The 21,912-nt window shown below is 44.5% G+C and overlaps 1 protein-coding gene across 1 annotated transcript in view; it reads right to left on the bottom strand.

Annotated features, from left to right (window-relative positions):
• LOC144791996 (uncharacterized) overlaps positions 1-21,912 on the bottom strand; it is a 125,987-nt gene that overhangs the window by 61,985 nt on the left and 42,090 nt on the right. The window contains exon 5 of the mRNA XM_078666864.1: positions 12,251-12,396. Coding sequence (XP_078522990.1) covers positions 12,251-12,396 — 146 coding nt within the window. The remainder of the gene's footprint in view (positions 1-12,250; positions 12,397-21,912) is intronic.

Genomic DNA, 21,912 nt, shown 5'->3' on the forward strand with positions numbered 1-21,912 from the left:
GTGAGAAGATCACTCTCAAGGGTTTGATTGATTGATAATATTTTTATTTGATTTAAAAAAAAATCATAAAAGGGTGGAGCTTACCACCATTTGGTCAATATTTACATTTTAAAACAGCACAAAATACACTTCAAGTCAAAATAAAACGAAGAAAATAAATTAATGGCAAGCATTTGCTTCTCCTTTTCTTTGCATTGGCCGGAAATTGTGGAGAGGGCTTCACCTCTCAGTACAGTTTTAAATACTTGCCAAAGGACCACAGGGTATTCCACCATCCCAACATTATCTTGGAAGTATTGGTCCACGAACGGGTGATCTTCTACTTGGTCTCAGGATTATGAAGGAACCAGGAGTTTATAGGTGCAACACAGCCTACTTTCCTTTCCCCAATAGTGAGGTGTGCCCATATAGGAGATTGGTCAGATACCTGTGCTAGATGTTTAATCTCTCGAATGGTAGTGTCATGCTGCAGAGGTGCAAGGATGTAATCTATCCTCAAAAAAGTTTGATGCGGCCCTGAGAAGAATTTGTAATGCTGTAGATTAGGGTGGCGCATACGCAGAGGTCCACTAATCCGAATGCGTCCAGGACATTGGAGAGCCACATTTGCCTCGTCATAAGGTCTTTGGGCGGGTGCCTATCCAGTCCTCCTGATACAACTGCATTGAAGTACCCACCCAGAAGAAGTTGTCCCTCAGGAAGGGAATGGAGAAGTTCACCAAATCATGGTAGGACTGAGTCTGGAGACCTGGGGGGATATAAACCGTCACCCGGTTGAGTATGCGCCCCTCCCACCTCCGCGAGAGCATCGCATAGCTCCCCAGCGGGTCTGTCTCCGAGTGCTCAATGACAAATGGGAAGTTACGGCGCAACAGAATGCCCACCCCGCAGAACCCCGAAGTGAATCCAGCATGCGTCGCCAGTGTATAGCCCCCATCTGTTGAGTGCGTGACAGGTGTTGTTGATAAGGTGTGTTTCCTGCAAGAGGACAACATCTGGGAGGTGCCGTTTAACAAATTGAAGAGCTATACTCCTCTTGAGCTTGTCACCCAATGCTCCAACTCAGGATTTTAAGACTCTTATCCCACCTTGTAGCCATCGCTGGAAGCTATCTTAGCATGCAATCTGTAGCTCCTGCAACATCGCACCAACACACACGTACATTTCCTGCGTGACCAATTCAAGCCCTCATCCCCTCCCTCCCAAACATTGCCAACCTTCAATAAACAACCCTGTAACTGCTGTCCCCCCAACTCACCCCTCCCTGCTTCCCTGCCACGTAGGTTTAAAACAACCCACATCCTTAACCACTTGGATGCTAAGTCCCTGGAAAGATTTACAACCACTTTCCATTGAAATCAATGGAAACTTCATGACGAGTTACCCTTGTCATTAGCATCCAAGGGGTTAACTAGCAGAGCGCCTTTCGCCCCAAAAAGGAAAGAGAGATGAACCCTCCCCCCCGAAAAACTGTGAGGTGGGGAAACTCCAGCTGCAGAACGCATTCCCCCATGCATTTAATAGCTAGTCAAGCATATGCACACAATTCCGAATAAACCCCTATGGTACCCACAGTTCCATCCTGCCCCCCACCAAATGTCTGTAGCAATGTCTTGTGGCCGGCCATACCAGACCGTTCGTGGAATGCAAACAATCAAAGTCAGGAAGTATTTTTAGCCCTACCTGGCCCGTTTCTGGTGGGGAGAGTACACCTTCCTCCCAGTTGGTACCGCCCCGGGAAGTCCCGACCCCTAATAATGCAGAAAAGATTTATACATTACAGTACAGCATGTAGAGGTTCAAGAGTGCAGTTTCTCCAAGCAATGTGAGTCCACTAGCGTCTCTCTCCATCCATCCTCGGTAGCAGTAGCCAACTCCTGCGACACTCCTCTGTCGAGCCAATCTTACACCTCCGAAGGTGCCGTGAAGAAGAGGGACCCGCCGCCAATTATTTTGAGCTTTGCAGGGAAGAACATCATGTACTTGATGCCCCTCTCCCAAAGCGCCGCCGTCACCCCATCAAAGGAGCACCGTTCCCCTTGCACTTTAAGCGTAAAGTCTGGGAAGAATCTGACCGTTGCATTCTCATATTGTAGGTCTCCCAACTGCAATGATGGTCCTCGGTGGAGCTCCCGACTTGGGCCTGGGGATCGGCGCTCGGTGCGCCCTCTCAATGGTGAACATAGTAGAAAGCCATTTCTGTTTCAGGCACTTGTGGATCAAATCTTCAAGGAATAGGTCCATGCTAGGCCCTTCCAAACCTTCTGGAACACCCACCATGCGAATATTGTTCCGTTGGGCCCACCCTTCCTGGTCCTTGAGCGTCAGGGCTACCTGGCGGTGCTGGTGTACGAGTTCGTTAACCCTCTGCTCGAGCTTCTTGGAGGAGGCCTGGAGCTTCCGGATGTCCGTCTTGTTGGTCCTGGCCTTATCTCACGTCTTTTTGAGATCGGCACGTATAAGGTTCATCTCAATGGACATCTTGTCGATTTTTGTTTCAAGGGTGGTCCCTAGATTTTAGATTGCCGCCATAATGGAAGCCAAGGATGGCTCAGCCTGTGCAGGTTGGTCCCCCATCACTCCCTCGGTCTGCGGGGCTGTCATCGGGACCACATATTTGTCGAGCTTGTTCACCTGGGCCACCGCAGCACCTTTAGGCTTCATTCTGCGATCTCCGTCGTCTGGGCCGCCACCAGCTGGCCTCCCCCGAGGTCCTGTGATGCCGTCTCGTGGATGTTTCGCAGGCCAGTACTAATAGCAGTCCCCAGGTCGTCCTGCCATACCCTGGTGTCACTGTACCACACGCCGCCATAGTCTATTCGGGCACTTGGCCTGGTCGCCGTGCGATATTTACTGGCAGGCACGCGGGCCTTTGTTCCCCAATCACAAGCGTGTTCACACGACAGCCGGGCCTCCTTTCCCCGCCTCTGCCCCCCAGCCCACGTTTGGGTCAGCCAGAGAGGGATATCAGATGTGTCCTCAGTTGGCCCCTTTCCACCATGGTGGGGAGGGGATGGCGCTCGTTCAGATCAGCGTGCAGCAGCAAGGTTCGCTTCTGGGCAAGGCCCAGCTCCCTCGTCGAGTCACGGGCAACCCCACTCTCTTAACCGCCTCTGCACCTGGGTCTTCCGGCATGTGGGCCACTGGGAGCCACCTCTGGCAGACCCTCCCGAAGCCTTAGATATTCCGGGGCACCTCCCTCCGGGGAAGGGCCCGTCAGGCAGCAGATCTCTGGAGCTCAGGTGGGTGGTACGGTCCAAGCAGGATCGGCTGCCAATCAGGTGCCCCCGAGGCGCCACTCTGCAAAGATCCCACATGATTTCAATCGCAGCCTCCACACAGTCGCCACCTGCAGATCCTGCCGGTTCCAGCAGCCAGATGGCAATGTCCCCCCCTGCTGCCTTTGGGGCCGCGGCCCACCTCGCGGCCCCCTTTCAATGTAGCGGGGCTCCCCCGCAGTCCTCAGTTATGAGCCGTCACATATGCGGCAGATAGGGGGGACCGTGTTCAGGCCCACATGCCCTCCAGGCTGTCCCCGCAGGCACCGGTCACGTCATGATGTTGGAGGCATCTCCCAGCCTCCAAGCTGCAGTGTCTCCCATCACTTACTTATGCTCATACACAGGGGCCGCGGCCCGCTGCGTGACCCCTTCGATCACTTTGGTGGGTTTTGTGGGAGCAGCAAGGCCCGGCCGCGCCCCCGAGGGCATGCGCCGCCACCAGCCTCAAAGCCGGGATCTTGCGTAGGCGTCTGAAGGGAGCCTCCATCACTAGGCTCCCAGTCCCCCCAGGCCGCTGTCGCCTGCACCGGGCACACAGTGAGAACGGAGGCGTCCTAGAGTCTCCGAGTTTAAAATCCTGGTGCTGCTTACACCTCGTGGTCCTCCCACCTCTTTATTGCGCTGCCTGAGGATTATGTGCTGGATATTAGGGGGTTTGGGCCTTCGCTCCGGCAGAGCTCCCTGCTAGGCGGAATCGTCGCTGGCGCCAAGCCACGCCCCCAGTAATTAAGCTTTATTCATTGTTTAATTGATAATTATATTAATTGTATTAATCAATTATTCAGAGCGGGTTGTGGGGTTATTGGTGAATAGGGTGGGAAGTAATTTAATTGTAATTTATTAATTATTGTAATTATTTTTGTGAATTGGTAATTAATTTACTGTTAATTAACAATTAATTGTTTTATTAATTCTTGCAATTGAAAATTAATTTGGTTTTAATTAATTAATAATAGGTAATTAATTTTTAATAGATAATATTAATTGGTATTTATAAATAATTCATTATTAAATATTTTGTAATTGGTAATTAATTTTTTATTGGTATTGATAATTAATTTATTTTTATTTATATATTAAATCATTACTTTCCCTACTGTTGCACTCACTGGAGTGGGAATAGTAATTTTTACCCCTACGCTATCCAACACTTTCCCTACTGTTACACTCTCTGGAGTGGGAATAGTAATTTTTACCCCTACGCTATCCAACACTTTCCCTACTGTTGCACTCACTGTATTGGGGATCGTAATTTTTACCCTCCCGCTATCCAACGGTTTCCCTACTGTTGCACTCTCTGGAGTGGGAATAGTAATTTTTACCCCCACGCTATCCAACACTTTCCCTACTGTTGCACTCACTGGAGTGGGGATACTAATTTTAACCCCTAAGCTATCAAACACTTTCCCTACTGTTGCACTCACTGGAGTGGGAATAGTAATCTTTACCCTCCTCCTATCCAAAGCGTTCCCTACAGTTGCACTCACGGGAGTGGGAATAGTAATTTTTACCCTCCCACTAACCATCGCTTTCCCTACTGATGCACTCACTGGAGTGGGAGTATTAATTTTAACCCATACGCTATCCAACACTTTCCCTACAGTTGTACTCACCGGAGTGGGAATAGTAATTTTTACCCCAACGCTATCCAACACTTTCGCTACTGTTGCACTCACTGGAGTGGGAATAGTCATTTTTACCCCTACACTATCCAACACTTTCCCTACTGTTACACTCTCTGGAGTGGGAATAGTAATGTTTACCCCTACGCTATCCAACACTTTCCCTACTGTTGCACTCACTGTATTGGGGATCGTAATTTTTACCCTCCCGCTACCCAACGCTTTCCCTACTGTTGCACTCTCTGGAGTGGGAATAGTAATTTTAACCCCTACGCTATCCAACACTTTCCCTACTGTTGCACTCACTGGAGTGGGAATAGTAATTTTTACCCTCCTTCTATCCAACGCGTTCCCTATAGTTGCACTCACTGGAGTGGGAATAGTAATTTTTACCCTCCCGCGATCCAACGCTTTCCCTCCCGATGCACTCACGGGAGTGGGAATAGTAATTCTTACCCTCCCACTATCCAACGCTTTCCCTACTGATGCACTCACTGGAGTGGGAGTATTAATTTTAACCCCTACGCTATCCAACACTTTCCCTACAGTTGTACTCACTGGAGTGGGAATAGTAATTTTTACCCCTACGCTATCCAACACTTTCCCTACTGTTGCACTCACTGGAGTGGGAATAGTAATTTTTACCCTCCCACTATCCGTCACTTTTCCTACTGTTGCACTGACTGGAGTGGGAATAGTAAATGTTGCCCTCCCGCTAACCTATGCTAACATGAATTAATATTTTTTAATATTATTAAGTTAACATATATGTATTAAAAAATAAAACAATATATAATTTTTTTACATTCATTATTTATTCATTTTAAGGTTATTTAAGTATTTTTAAGTATATTTTACTTAATTATATTCATTATTTTATCATTTTACATTACTATTAAAACATTTAAAACATTCAATATTTTTACAAACTATATTATTTACGATATTTTGGATTCGATATGTTTGTACTTACCTGTTTGTAGATAGGGTTTTGATATTCTGGCTTTCTATATTTTGTCATCAATATTTTGCCAGGTCGATATTTTGCTTCTCGATATTCTGTCAGTGATCCATGTATGTAAATATTAGGTAGGGACTAGACTGATCGAATGAAGAGAGCAGGAGTGTTCAATGTTTGAAGTATTTCTCATATTCACCTTGTTTCGTAACATGACTACTGAGATTATCATGATAATTACAGCCATTCTGATACATAAACTTTTTGTACGAATTGTGCATAATAAATAACCTTTTAAGTGAAATCTCAACAACTGTGCATTTCTACTGTCTCCAGGTGCCAGAATGGGGATCCATATCTATATACAATGCTTCCCTGTAGATAAGAGTTACTCTCAGGGCTGTCTCACTCCTAACATTTCTTATCTGTATGAGAGTAACTTGTGGTGAAACACGAGAGACACCTATCCATTCTCCTATTCTCTGAAGAGCATATGCTGTGTCTCATTCCTCCCTTGAGAAGTGGGGTTCGCAACAGATTTGCTTGTATAGTTGGTCCATTTTCTTCCTCATACACTTGCATCACTGTAGGAGTTCAAGAACATTCACACTCAAGTGTTGAGGATTCTGTCTCATTGAGTTGTGTGGGTGTGGTTAATGTGCTGATTTTAAGCATATAGTTTTGTTATGTGTGTTGTAATCGTCCGTGTATAGAATGGCTCGCTTACATCGAGCTGTTCTGTTTCCACCCAGCCTAATCCTGGTTTAGCTCACCCAAGATCCCAGCATGGCTCCCGTTGCAATAGTAGTCACTAATTTAAAAGATGGAGCTGATAGCCAGGTGGACCAGGCCGCAAGTTATGAAATGCAAGTAGGGGAGGAACAGGCGGATATGGTGAGCTCCATCTTGTCTTTGAATACTTTGAATACTGAGACTAATCGGACAACGGGTTTAGATACGTTGCAATTATCAGTTAAAGACATGCTTAACCTAATTTTGGATGAAATTCGTGAAGTTAAACAGTCTCAGGAGGCAGAACAGGCAGAACTGGCAGGGATTCAAAATCGTCTGGACAAAATTGAGGATATTGTTACTTCTTTCCCACCTCGTCTTCAGGAGGCTGAAGCCGGAATTTGAAGTTTAGAGGATGAAATCCCCAAACTTCAAAAGGACGTTAAAGATGTTTATAAATCATCCAAGGCCTTGGAATCCAAGCTTGATGAGTTGGAGAATTACAATCGTAGATCAAATCTGCGAATAGTAGGGGTTCCAGAGAAAATTGAGGGTTCGGATATGGTTCAATGGGTCACTTCTTTTATATCGCACAAAGTCATTCCAGAATTTAAAGGTGATTTGACAATCACCCGAGCTCATCGTGTGCCCGCTCAGCCATTTCCGAACTCCCCTTTTCCCCGTACTATTCTGGTTAATTTCGCTGACTTTCGAGTTAAAGAGACAATTCTGTCAAGGGCCATAAAACAGGGTCAATTCGCAGCAAATGCTACTACAAAATTCCGGATCTTTTCCGACATGTCTGCTGCCGCTGCGAAGCGCAGAAAGGAGTTTGTGAAAATTTTGCACCTGTTTAAAGCTAAAGGGGCACAAGCCTCTATAGCACAACAATCGAAATTAAATGTGCTGATTAAAGGCAAATTCCACTTGTTAACAGATATTGATGAAGCTAATGATTTGCTCAGCCAAATGTCAACTGGATAGATGTTGTAGGCTAACTTTGTGTTTTCCTAACACACTTTTGGCTTGTATTTTTCTCTGTTGTTTTTTTTGTTTCAGATGACGGTCATATCATGGCTACAGATATGGTGGATTTAGTGGAGGGGTGAGGGAGCGGGAGGGGGAGAGCTGGGCAGGATACGGGGTGTTACTCCAAGACACCTCTATGGTTGGGGGCAAGACCCAGTGGCATGCGTGGGGGAGAGTAGTAGGAGGAGGGCCACGGGTGAAGGGGAGGTGGGGGAAAAAATGGAAAAATTGGGGTTGTTTTCAGTAGATCTGTATGTGGTAAGAATTTACATTTTCGGTACTCTGGTCGATACTTTGGCATATATATGCGTAATTTAAGTCTTTTTGAGATTAAAACTTTTGTATTTCTTTCTGCAATTGATTATGCAGCATGTCATTTAATACAGGGTTGAAATTGATATCCTTTAATGTGAATGGTCTGAATAACGCTAGAAAAATGCGTGCAATAGAGTCCTGGATTAGAACTGAAAATCCAACAGTGATTATGTTACAGGAGACTCATATTGCTGTTTCTAAAAAAGAGGATGTTAAGATGTTTAAAACGTGGGCCTCTTTCCGGGGCTTCTCGTGCGCTATGGGTTCACAACGAGGGGTCGCTCTATTTTTAAATAAAAATTTAGAGATTGAGATAGTCCAGACTGAAAATGATTCTTCAGGTAGTTGGTGCTGGGTTTCATGTAAAGTTAAAAACCATCATTCGTTAATTACTTTAGTTTGCTTCTATGCCCCTATAGAGGATAATCCCCAGATTTATGATGTTCTATTTCAATCTCTGCTATTGGTAGGTGGAGATATCATTATAGGTGGCGATTTCAATTTACTTATGAACCCTAATTTAGACTCAACATCATTTCGTAAGAGGCAGCCTAAGCCTAGATCTCTTAAGACTATTCTAAATGATATAGTTTTACTTGGTTTGTGTGACCTATGGTGTGTGAGAAACCCTCGAAAAATGGAGTATACTTGCTGATCAGGAAGGTTTAAATTTTCATCTCGTATAGATTTTTTTCTAACTTCTAGACAGCTTACATTTAGCTCTCAGAAATTCTACCATAATGGCTTTTCAGACCATGCCATGGTGGTGATCAATTTCGATTAGGCGGAGATTACTAAGGTTTCGAAAAGATGGATGTTTAATAACATTTATTTACAGGATATGAATTGTATATCAGCATTAAAGTTGGAGATAGCGGAATACATTAACCGGAATATAGGTACGGCCCCTCTTCATGTTATCTGGGATTCGTTAAATGTTTTTATACGGGGGATTCTTATTAGTAAAGATGCGGCTGAGTGGTATGTTGTGAAAAGTACAAGGAACTCTTTGCTTCAAAAAATTCAGGACTTAACAATAAGCCATCATCGTCAACCAAATTATGCAGTTGTAAATCAATTGAGGGAAGCTAAACAAGCGCTTAGCGCTCATTACTATGAACAAAGTGAAATGGTCTTTCGGAAACAATCACAAAAAGTGTATGAAGAGAGCAACTTCTCAGGGAAATTTTTAGCCTGGCAAGTAAAAGAGCAGGCGGCTTCAAACCTGATTCATTCCCTAAAAGACCCTCTTACTCATATCAATACATTTGACCAGGCTGAAATAAATACTATTATACTTAAACATTATGATAGTATTTACTCTATAAAACATATTTTTGATCATCAAAAATTGTCAGAGTTTTTAGACCGACATGAAATTCCAAGTTTATCCCTCGAAGATCAGCGGTATATGCAAAGACCTTTTGCTAAAGCAGAATTGGAAGAAGTTGTAAAAAAACCTTCCATTAGGTAAAGCTTGTGGTCCCGATGGTTTCCCTTCAGAATTCTTAAAAGTTTTTCTTAGTTCCTTTAGTGACTTATTTTTGTTATTATTGAATTCAATGCTGGAAGGAGGGCAAGCCCCGGAATCCTTCCATGAAGGTACAGTTATTAGTTTCTTAAAAAAGGGAAAGAATCCAAAGATCCGAACTCTTACAGGCCAATTACTTTAATAAACTCAGATTATAAAATAACTACTAAGCTGCTCTCACTCCGTCTTAATAATTATACGGCTGATTTGATCCATCCCGATCAAAACGGTTTTATAACAGGCAGACAATTATTTACTAATACACACTTTTTAGTTGAAGCATTAGATTACTTTGAAACACGTGGGATACAGGCCTTGGTTTTACTTTTAGATGCAGAGAAAGCTTTTGATTTAGTGGTATGGGACACTCTTTTCCTTATTTTATCTAAGTTTGCCATTTCTCAACGCATCATTAATTTTTATAAAGAATTTGTACGTGGGCGCTAGTGCAAACATAATTATTAATAAATCATCAGCAGGCTCAATCGTAGTACAACATGGCACTAGGCAAGGCTGCCCTTTATCACCCATTCTTTTTGCTTTTTTTATCGAACCGTTAACTATTGCTATCAGGAATTGTTTTCAGATTACATCACCAGTTACCTCCATGGCCAAAATTAAACTCTATGCAGATGATATTATGTTACTTATTAAACCTAATTTGGAATCACAGACATATATTTTTCAATTTTTTGAAGAGTTTGAATCTCTGGGTGGTTATCGAATTAATAAAAAAAAAGACTGAAATTTTGGTCTGTGGGGGTGCAGACCCAGTATTACATAAAGATTTGCAAGGTTGTATTAACTCAAAACCAAAAAGATATTTGGGGATTCAGTTCTCTTCCAATATTCTGGATTTATATACACTCAACTTCGCTCCATTAATGAAAAAAGTTCAATCAATGTTTGCTCGTTGGGACCCCCTGCCTTTAACTATTCTTGGCCGTATCAATTTAATTAAAATATCAATCCTTCCTCTTTTCAAATTTTTATTTGCATCAATTCCAGTCAATTTGCCTGGTACTTTTTTTTCTAAAATAGAATCTATGTTTTCCAAATTTATTTGGGCGAAAAAAACACCCAGATTAGACATACGGACTTTAAATGCAGAAGCTGAATATGGCGGTCTTTCCTTACCAAATTTGAAAGATTATTACTATGCTTATTTTGAGCAGTACTTAGAGAGATTTAAGAATATAAATGCAGCAACTGGTTTTTTATAAAAAAAAAATTGATTTGATATGTTTAGAAATTCAAATTCCATCCCCTCTGTGTGTGCCGAAATCACCCAAATATGTGCGGTATAAGATCCTAAATTGTTTTTTTAAACGACGTACTGCGATGCTCAAGAGATATTCACTTCCTCCCTTTCATTTACTAACTCCTTTAATTGACGTGTTTTCCTTTTTAAGGATTAAAATCGATCCCATTGTAATAGAAAATTGGGGCCGGGTAGGGTTTAAAACATTAGCTGATTTTTTGGTCAGCGGGACTTGGCTCACTATCAATGAGATGTCAGGTCGAATTCTTGGCAATTTTTTGCTAATTGGCTCCTATACTAATTTAATTTATCCTATGTTGGTGCAATTAGATCCCGGCACTATTTCAAATTATACTTCTACTCTTGTATTAGATGTTTTTGTTAATAATTCGGAGAAGAAACCTAGAGCATGGAAACAGTGTCTGATACAAAGTCGGGAGGTAGAGCTGACTTCTAAAGCTATCCGTAAATGGTACACTCAGGAAAATGTAATATTGTCATCGGAAATATGGAAAACTATTAATAAGTTTAATTTCTGTGTATTGCGTGGCGCCAATTGGCGCCAGGATGCTGTATTTTAGCAAATGGCTATTATATCGTACACCAGTAATAATTGCTAAAATGTATAACAATGCGTCTGCTGTTTGTTTTAGACATTGTAATTGCGAACAAGCTAATTGGTCACATATTATGGCGTTTTGTCCTAAAATTAAGCATTTTTGGGAAGAAATTATTGATTTTTTAAAAACATGTTGTATGTTATCAGTTCCATGCAATGCAACAATGTTATTGTTCGGTTATGATCCTGAATGTACATCGTTAAGTCATTTGGCAAAATTGATTTACATTATAATGGCCGTTGCTAGATCTTTATTATTGCAGAATTGGCTTTCAAACTATGTTCCGACGTTGCAGGAATGGTTGGAAAAAATTAAAAGGGTTAGGAAAAGCGAACTGATGTACGCTCAAAGAGTTGGGTGTATTAGAAAATTCGATCAAATTTGGGGGTGTTATTTTGAGTAAATTGGTTTGATATTACACTAAATTGAAAATGAATGTAATTATACTTTGCTGCGATATTTTTACTTTATGATTTGTGCTGTATAATTCTGAATACAACTTCAATAAAAAAAAATTTTTTTTAAAAAGAATGGCTCGCTGCCGCCAATTCCCGTACTGCTACCAAGAGGAGTGTGTTGCGCTTATGATTGTGATGGTGCTTCCTAAACTGGATGGAGTTTGCTTTGCCAGTGTCATATTCCATTTGCTTGAAGGCTCAGCCACTGTGACCTTGGTTTCCTACAGCGCTGTGAGGTAAGCCAGCATGATGGGAGGATCACTAGTGTGTATCATTATTTTGTATTAATTAAAATAATCTGACATATAGCTAAAGCCTTCTCTAGGCCGGACCTAAAGATCAGAAAAGATGATCCCTGTCCCATTTTTCTGCATCCTTTAAAGTCAACCCAAGTACCAACAGAATTTTTTTTCTAGGAGATAATCTTTTTTGGAAACTCTTACCTCGGCAGGAGCATTCTGCCAGAGCTCCATGCAGAAATCTTCTTTCATGCATAATGAGGCTGTCTCGTCACTCTGGCACCAGTATTGAGGGCCTTGTTGACATAGTTTAGGGATCTCCAGATGACCTTGCTCCACACCTGTCCCCGCTGCATCAAAGCACAGACAAGAAGGGTACTAAGTGATCCACAAATGTGGTTTGGAAATAAACAGGTAAATATTAAAACCATACTCAAATTTCATTTGCCCCAGAAAAGAAAGCCCAGTAAGCCCTGTTAGGGTTCTAAACAAAATGTTGACTTATTAAATATGATTACATCTTACATTTGATCTGTGAAGATTTTCCAAGAGACCTAATAGGTAGGCCTCTTCTACATAGTTCTCACCAAACTTTTCAAGGAAAAGAAATGTCCATTTCCGAATGTGTCGTAGAAGTTTTGTGATGATGGTCAAAAAGGGATCAATCTTTAATGAGATCCAAAAATGTAGTTTCTTATTCAACATGTTTTGGCTCACAATTTATAGAACACATGCTCACCTTTAGCTTACCAGATTTGCCATCTGGCCAGTTTACTCGAATATGACTACATTTCTGTTTTAGTTTTTTTCTGACATACATGCTGTAGGGATGAAAGCCTCCAATTGACCTGTGCCTCAGTGCTAATTTTGCATTTTCTCTTTTGCCCATGAAGGTTCCTATGTCTTTTTGCTTTTTGTCAACAGTCCCTTAAGCATTGGGACTCCCTGAATTGCAATTAGCATTCCTAAACAACACAAATTTGGTTCACTTTCAGTCAGGAGATTCTCCATTGGTCTCCCCGTCTTGCAGTCTCAAGGACCAAGGGCCAGTTTACCAGTTTGATGGTCCTACAGTGGATGGTGCAAGGCGCCGTCCGCTGTAGGACCGCCAAAGCCGTGGTGTTACTGCTTGCCAGATTAGGAGTTAAATCATGGTCTGGCAGTGGTGCACATAGATACTTCGCCAATTATAGCAGCTATGCCAGGGGAACAGCCATTCTCATCCACAAAAGGGTCCCCTGTAGTCTTGGTGCTGTTGTGCGGGATGCCAAGGGTAGATACATCATTGTCACGGAATCTCTGGTGGGTTATAGCGCTGCCCTGGTGTGTGTGTATGCCCCGAACACGGACCCCCCCCTGATTTCTTTCACAATTTGAAGACCCAGCTGGTGAAGTTGGAGCCACCGTTACTATTAGTGGGAGGGGACTTTAACTTGCTACGTAACCCCAGGCTGGATAGCAATTCCGTGTCTCCTGACACTAAACCACGGTCACATCCCGCCCTCTTAGAACTCTGTGAACAGTTTTCGCTTTTAGATATTTGGCGTGAGCACAATCCCACCCTTACAGATTACACACATTATTCCGGCCAGCATAACACCTGGACTAGAATTGATTTTTGGCTACTTTTCCCTGACGTTGCAGGCTGGTTTCGCATGCTTGAGACTCTCCCTCTGACATATTTTGACCACTCCCCGGTAGTGCTCTACTTGAAAGTCCCTCATCTTGAGGGATTTTAACAGCAATGGCGCTTCCTGAGCCGCGCTCTACACGACTACCTTTTTAAGATGGAAATACACGAAGCCATTGAGGACTACTTTTCTATTAACACTGACTCAGTGGAGTCCTGGGCTATCCTATGGGTAGGTTTTAAGGCAGTCATCAGGGGTATTTGTATTGCCAAACAAGGTACTCAAGGATCTCCGTAAAATGTTACTGCGCATTGAGCGTGACCTCGCGGCGCTAGATTATGCCTCTCTGCATTCTTCAAATTCTGCTGCAAGGGACAGCGCTTGCCCCTCCTGACTGAATATAGGGATACTGCAGACCGGGTGGTACTGTACTTGGGCAAATACCAGACAGCCGGGCGATACGTAGAGGGTGAACGGCCTGGCAGGTGCTGGCGCAGATGCTGTGGCCACCGTATAGCAAGCCATATAACACTGAGATACGCTCTGCTACTAACCAAACCCTCACCACCACATCAGAAATTCGAGATGAATTTCTGGACTATTACACTGCACTATACACCACTAAAATAGGGAGTGGCCACACAGCACCCGAAAACTACCTGTCTGAGATCTCACTAATGTACCTTGAAAAACACATGCAAGATTTTTTAGCTGAACCTATTTCTGTAGCAGACGTAAATGGAGCCATTGACACCCTTCGTGGCTCCACAGCCCCTGGGTGAGATGGCTTCATGTTTGACTTTTTTAAGGAATACAAGACCTGCTTGCACCGCAGCTGATCGAGGTATACACGGAGGCCTTAGAGAAACAAGTGCTTCCCCCCACACTTCGCAAGGCAGTTATAATCCTGCTCCCCAAACCTGGCAAAGATACATCTCTGTGCGGATCATACAGACCTCTGTACCTTCTAAATTTAGACTATAAAATCTTAGCCAAGGCTATCGCTAATCGCCTGTCTCAATTAATGGAGTTTATAATATCTCCAGCCCAATCTGGCTTCATACACCATCGGTCCACCTTGTTTAATCTCAGGACATTATTTGAAGTCCTTCACAGGATTGATCCAGAGGTCCTTGCTGCTGCAATCCTTCTAGATGCAGAGAAGGCCTTTGACTCCTTGGAGTGGCTTTTTTTTATTTCAGTGATGCGCCGTATGGGCATGCCTGTGGCATTTATTGCTACCACTCCCATATTATACAGCAAACCCACTGCAAGACTCCGCTTGAACAGCACCCTCTCACGACCCTTCAAGCTACCCCTGTCCCCTCTCTTGTTCATCCTGGTTATGGATCTGATGATACGCCACTTTCAGGAGTGATATCTGCAGCGGAGGTTACGATATAACACTGGTCCTCTCCTGGTTTCGCTCTACGCGAATGACATAATCCTATATGTCTGGGAACCCCAGATAAATTTAGAACCTCTCATTAGAGAGATACTCAGATTTGGACATTTCTCTGGACTAGGCATCAATTGGCACGTCAGTAATTTTTCCTTTAACTTCGAGCACGAAGCCATGGGAGTGCGAATATCCACTTGAATGGTGCATGGACTCGGTCAAATACCTGGGTATCCACATCCATCTAGACAATACACAAATCATTCGCTTAAACTATGGGCACGACATCAGCACACTTGAGACATGGGTGGAAAGATGGCTGCGATTGCCCTTGTAGATAGCGGGCCGAGTGGCAATTGTAAAGATGGTGGTACTTCTCAAATTCTTATACCTATTTAATAATATCCCCAAACCCCTCACTAATGGGGTTTTTCGGACATTGCGCACACACCTTAGGCGATTGGTCTGGGATGGGAAACAGCCACGTGTTTGGTGGCCTGTGCTCACACTGCCATAAGACAGAGGAGGGTGCGGCGTACTGGAACTACAATTGTACTACCTGGTGGCCCAATGCTGCTATGCCCATGCATCGTTTCACCCTGATGCCAGGATACAGTTTCTTAGGCCTGAAGCTAACTTAGTTCTGCCGGAGCGGTTATCCACTGTCCTGCCAAAGGGCATCCCTAGGGACCCCCATGACATACACACACAGTGCGCATCTAATTTCTAAATTTGCAAAGCATGTGCTAACATGAGGCCCGTAAGTGACAACAAAGTCCGCAATTACTTGGAAATAGACTTGGGTCGCCCGTTAACCGATGATCAGTGGGCTAAGTGTGCAGTCACAAAAGAAGTCTCACTCAACAGCAAGCACAAACGTCTTCATTTAAAATGTTTACGCCACGTTTACTTCACCCCGGCTAAAGCACACAGGATAGATCCATCCAGACAACAAACTTGCCAGAAATGCGCTGCACCCCATGCTGATTTGGCTCATCTAGCATGGACATGTCCTCTGCTACAGTCCTACTGGGAACGCATTCACTACACTCTAGGCAAAATGATTAACTTGCCCCTCATTCCAACTCAGGAAGTGGCCCTATTGGGATACACGGTAAACTTCCCCAGAGAGGTCAGACGGTTCGCATCACTGGGTCTTCTACTGCCAAAAAGAGAGGTTGCAATACATTGGGGCAGAAAAATCACACCTAAAGTACAGAGTTGGCTGAACAGTTTAGCCTATTGTAATGTAAATACCGGTATCTATGCTGGCATAATGCCCAGTTCCACCGATTCTAAAGACAAATGGGGCCCATATCGTTCCTAAGTGGAGGATCTATGGCGGGTCTCCAATCTCAATGAAAAATGGTATTGTTCAGGAGGGAGTGGGATAACAAATGTCAATAGTTTGGGCTATCTTAGTAACAGTTAACACTCAACAGAAATGGCATGTCCCGAACGGCCAGTCCTTGCTGTTTACTATGTTGGGATACTTACGGCGCCGGGGACAACGATGGTTGGAGGCAGGGGATGGCCTCTGGAATGACCACGTTATTGCATTACTTTATTATTCGTACCAGCCTTGTCAGGCATAGTACCTATTGCAGTTCTAAATTGTAAATGTTTTCTTATGCGACAGTGACATTGTAATCACTAGTGAACAGATTTGCATGTATGTATCTTTTAAAATTATGTAAACTGGAAAATAACAATTAAAAAATAAATCATGGTCTGGCAAGCGGTCCTGCGGCGGTCTGATGGCGGCTGTCTGCTAGGCTCATAGAAAAGCCTATCATGCATACTGATACCAACTGCAGCTTCCTGCAGGGTGTGGCATATGTGCCAAACCATGCAGGAAGGGAGGGCGCAAATCCAGGGAGGGATACATGTGGCTACAGCACTGCCAGCATTTTCCTGCTGGTGAAAGACAGCCGGCCGTGGAATCCTCGATCCCAGTAATGCTAGTGGTCTTGTTGCGATCCGACCGCTGCAGTTGTAATACTGCGGCTGGTCCCGCAGTGTAGCGGTCATTAGACCGCCACCATGGGTAGGCGGGCTAATGGACCGCTGTTCACATAATCTGACCCACAGTTTCTCTTTGACCTAGTCTGTGGAAGACCTGGCTCGAGGCTTAGGAAAAACAAGGTCCCTTATGTTTATTTAGATTAAGAGTATATGTTTTGCAATACTAATTGTGATTGTCTCAATGTGTGTGTATGGCCCATGCTTTGCAAATGCTATGATTCCACCCATCACTGAGGTTGCCTGTATCTATTCGCAAACAAGGTTATTCCCCCATTTCTTTTTCGAAATCATCCCCTTACCAGCCTCAAAATGTTGGCATGTATGGAGAATGCCGAGCCAGGGCCGGCCTAAGGCATGTGCAAGCTGTGCACCTGCACAGGGCCGCCAAACCCCAGGGGCCGCCACGCCAATATATATCCTTAGATACATATTTGCGTGGCGGCCCCTAGCAGGGATTTGGCGGCCTCGGGCCCCCTACCTACACTCCCTGCTCAGGGCCTCCGTGAGCCTAGAGCCGGCCCTGGCCCAGCTCCCCCAAGATGGTGACATAGAGTGAACTGTGGAGCTGTGGAATGTAAAGGGACCAATGATGCCATCATGGTGAACTACTAATGAAGAGTGTGTGAATGCAAACTGCAGTGCAATGCGGACCATGTGTGTGAGAATCCTTGGGGGTCCACATTTACAGCCACTACACCATTTCTGCCTTGTAGGATTCAAAACTGTATGTTTGAGACCTCCTCTCGTACAAGGACCACAACCAAGAAAGCATGTGTTTTTCCAGAACTGAACAAGCAGCCAAAATACCCCCTCTGTTAATGGAACAAGCGCCAGAGATGCCACGTGGTATAGACGGTGCTCGGCAAGCCCAGCACTCATCTACAACTCAGAAGCTGAACTATAAGCCTTCCCCTTCCTCTATCAAGCTGAGTGAAAACAAGCCTGCAAGCGTGAGTGAGACACCTTCCAATGCCCTGCGACTCATTTTGACCTTAAGGTTAGAAGGATGCTGGGGAAACTGACTTGGTCTGTCGATTTCTGGAAAACTCTCCCGGTCTCCATGATAGGACAAATCTCTGTAGCTAAAATGGTGTTCTTGCCACGCTGCCTATACCTACTACAGAATGTAATGTGCTGGGCCCTACCTTCCACATTAGCGCAGTCGGATAAGATGCTGGAGACATTGGTGTGGGTGAGCAGCCGGAGCCGGGTACAAATGGACACACTGAAGCTTCCTTGGAAGGACGGGGGCCTAGGGCTACCAGATCTCCTCTTATACTATGCAACTACACAACTACAATATGTGGCGCAATGCCTCGATCAGGACCCGATTTAGGAAAAAACTCTGCCGCCGGGCACACATGACCCTCATACCCTACTGGACATACTCATGATGGGGGAAAAATTTCGGAACTCCTCAGATAATTACTGCAACAGGAAGCTGTGTGTGGCATAGAGTGATGGCTATGATCCTGTGAAGAGCATCTTACATATAAGCTCAATGCCGGATTAAACCCTTTCGAGGCCCCTAGGCTGTCGAAATTTCGGGGCCCTCTCACAAATTATCTCCTAGTACCCAATGCACCAGGGGGCTCATTTATGAGGACGTGCGTCACTTTTAGGCCGCCGGTGCGTTACTTTTTGTGACGCACCAGTGGCGTAAAAAATGTGCCTTGTTGCACCATATTTACAATGAGACGCATCTAGGTAGATGCGTCACTTTGTAAACCCCTGCACTACATAATACCTGTGCCAGGTATAATGTATGCAGGGGGGAGGTGTTCTTATGCAAGAAAGGGTCATAGAAGTGACGCAGTGAAATCTATAAGATTTCACAGTGCCACTTCTAGGACGCAAATGCGTCAATTTCTTACGCCTGCCTCACAGCAGGCGTAAGTCTGACGCAGGCCCTTTCATATGGGGCTTGCCCCATGTGAAAGGACACATTGCTGGAGTTGCATCACTTTTGTGACACACTCCAGCAATGCGTCACTTTTGCGCCATACAGATAAGTCAGAAATACTGACGTATCTGTAACTCCTTGCGACATGATGCGTCATACAGTAAATATGACGCATCAATCATGTTGCAAGGAGGGCACACTGAGAAGTGACGCATCGCTGCTTTCACGCAGCGATGCGTCACTTCTCATAAATAAGGCCCCAGATTTTTTTACAAACTGTCAGCTGCAAGAAGATGAGCATTTAAGAGACTAACTGTTATGTGAATCTGATGTCTCTGGTTTATGTACTTTAAGTTGTTTTGGGTACATTACATTAATACAGCATTTTCTCTATAGAGTCTTTAATGTAAAGTTTTCTTTTCTTTGAGTTGATTAATTTTTTTCTATCTTTTGGAAACAATATTTAGGAAAGTTTGATTTTAATTTTCTTTCAAGATCAAATCAATATTATTTTAAACCATTGTCGTGGGCCCCAGAAAGGAGTGGGGCCCATAAGCCGGTGCCTGCTTCACCATTTGGCCCCTATGGGCCCTGAGGCAGTTCTCCACCCTCCTGTAGGATATGTCCTTTGTGAGATGAAGGGAGGGAGGCTACATGAACAGAGTGAATCTCTATCTTAACAAGCGGTTCCTCTCCTTTGAGCAGGGTCAAAAGCGGTTTGGGGAGGGCTCGGGACAATTCCTGCATATAGTCGGCTGTCTTATACAGTGAGGCCTGTGGACCTCATTCCTGGAGGAGCCGCTGGATCATGCCGTGATGACACAGCTGGTGGGTTTAGAAGGCTTCAGGAGACTCACTACACACCTGCTGGTGGCCCTGCTCGCAGATAAAGGGGGGAGACAACATGTGCCCTGGACAGGGCCAAACTAGGACCTCAAAGCAGTCCTGGCAGTTTTGTTAGACCAGCCCCTAGGGGAAGGAGGCGCAAGCATGAAGCAACGCTGCTTTTGTTACTGGGTGGCCGATATTGCAGCGTGACTGCAAAACTGGCCCCCACTGCTGCAAAACCAGCCTCACCCTTCCAGCCTCCCGGGGAAACACCCGATGCCCACTGCGGCCAGTCCGACACCTGGATAGGTGACACGCAGATTGCCTGGATGATTTGCCAGGTACAGCGTGGCAGGGTAGGTGTGCAAGTCCGGCACAACGGCCATTTCAAACTTATTCTGTTTAACTTTCTGCATCAAACCTATAACACCCCTAAGAATCTCCCTAAAATATTTCCCACAACTGTGGCCAAGTACAGCCGGTGCGGCCAGCCTTTGGCAGACTTTTTACATATGACATGCTCCTTCACCCGGTTCATGGACTTTTGAAGAGAAGTAGTCACTCTACTATCTCATGTGGTTGGAGTTACCTGGATGGGAACGGTGAAACTTGGCATGCTGGGAGCACTCCTGCGGAGTAGCATACTGAAAATGCCAGCCCTGATGCTGACGCTTGGGTTGTTCTGGCGCGATGATGAATTGCCATCCAATGGAAGGTGCCTTGGGCGCCGGAGATCCAAGCTGGGAAGGGCGATTTTCTTCAATGGGCGAATGCAGATGAGCAGCACATCACACTTACCCACAGAGATGACAAGGAGGTTGGTTGAGGATTTAGTTTTCTGGGAGAGATGCTTGTAAAGTTAATGGACGCCCTGACTCGCAGACCTACATAAATGCTGCAGCAGGAATGACTACACTGGTTGTAGATCAACCAACGATCAGCTGTATGGTGGGTTGGATTTCGGGTGGTGATGTTTTTTGGGCAAACATGACTACAATGAATTGTAAACCAGAAAACCATTAAGCCCCACCATTCCCCACAGTCCGTCTGAACAAGCAGTGATGCTTTCCTTCTTTTACCTGTGGCTGTGTGTAGCATCAGCGGCAGGATAAGGAGAGCTGCCATTGGTCCAGACATTCTCCTCTCTTCTGACCAGGACAGGGTTCTTCTCTGGCTGTCTGAGTTGATCTGAGAGTGGTAGTTTCAGATACCGAGGCTCAAGCCTCTTCACTCCATATTCTCTTTGAATTATTTAGTCACAGTTCTGTTTTCTTGTTGATTTGTCACACATTGTCAGACGCAGAGGTGCAAATGCTCAGCCTCTTATAGCTCAGCTCTGAGAGGGGCAGATCTTCCTTTCCCCAATCGGTTCCTCTTCACACATTTTCATGCCTTTAGTACAGGAACTCTCAAAAGGCTGTCCTCACCTTACTAAATTCTTCCGCCATCTTCTCTCTATAGGGCTCAATCTGGCCACAGTACAGCTCAAGAGGTGAATGTACTTGCAGCAGAGCGAGAAGTGATATCTGCCTGTTCCTGACTGCTGTCCCTGTGATAACACCAGAGCCTACAGTTTGTTTAGTCATCCTATCACAGGATAAATAACAATAAGAAATCGTAAGGAGATAATGCAGCTGATTTAACTATCCGTGAGTAATGTCCATGTCATATGTTCACAGGTTATGAGGAGTGTGCCCAGTGCAGAGAGAATCACATGATGAATGCACCTGTCAGAGGTGGAATGGATATGTGTTTGTGAATTGCTGTGCAAGTGCAATGTTGGTTGAGTGTTGCCGAGGTCATTGTGCTATCTGTAGAACACCAGCTTTGATCCTATAGAGCTATGTCAGTGTTTTAATGAGGCCCAGGCATAACCTTTTGTTCCAATCACTGAACTGGTGGCATTTGGCGACTCTACGTTACTCTTGTAACGCAGAGTTTTGGACGAATTCTGCTAATTGTCACATGGCCGAATTCTTTCTTGCGCAAAGCTCTTCCGGCTAGTGTGAGTGAGATTTTGATATTCCGTAGCATGATTTTTGGTCACTAGGAGGAGTTCCCGTGAATTTCTAAGGTGGGT

Source organism: Lissotriton helveticus, chromosome 11 (genome assembly GCF_964261635.1).
Source record: "Lissotriton helveticus chromosome 11, aLisHel1.1, whole genome shotgun sequence".
In the NCBI taxonomy this organism is placed as follows: domain Eukaryota; kingdom Metazoa; phylum Chordata; class Amphibia; order Caudata; family Salamandridae; genus Lissotriton; species Lissotriton helveticus.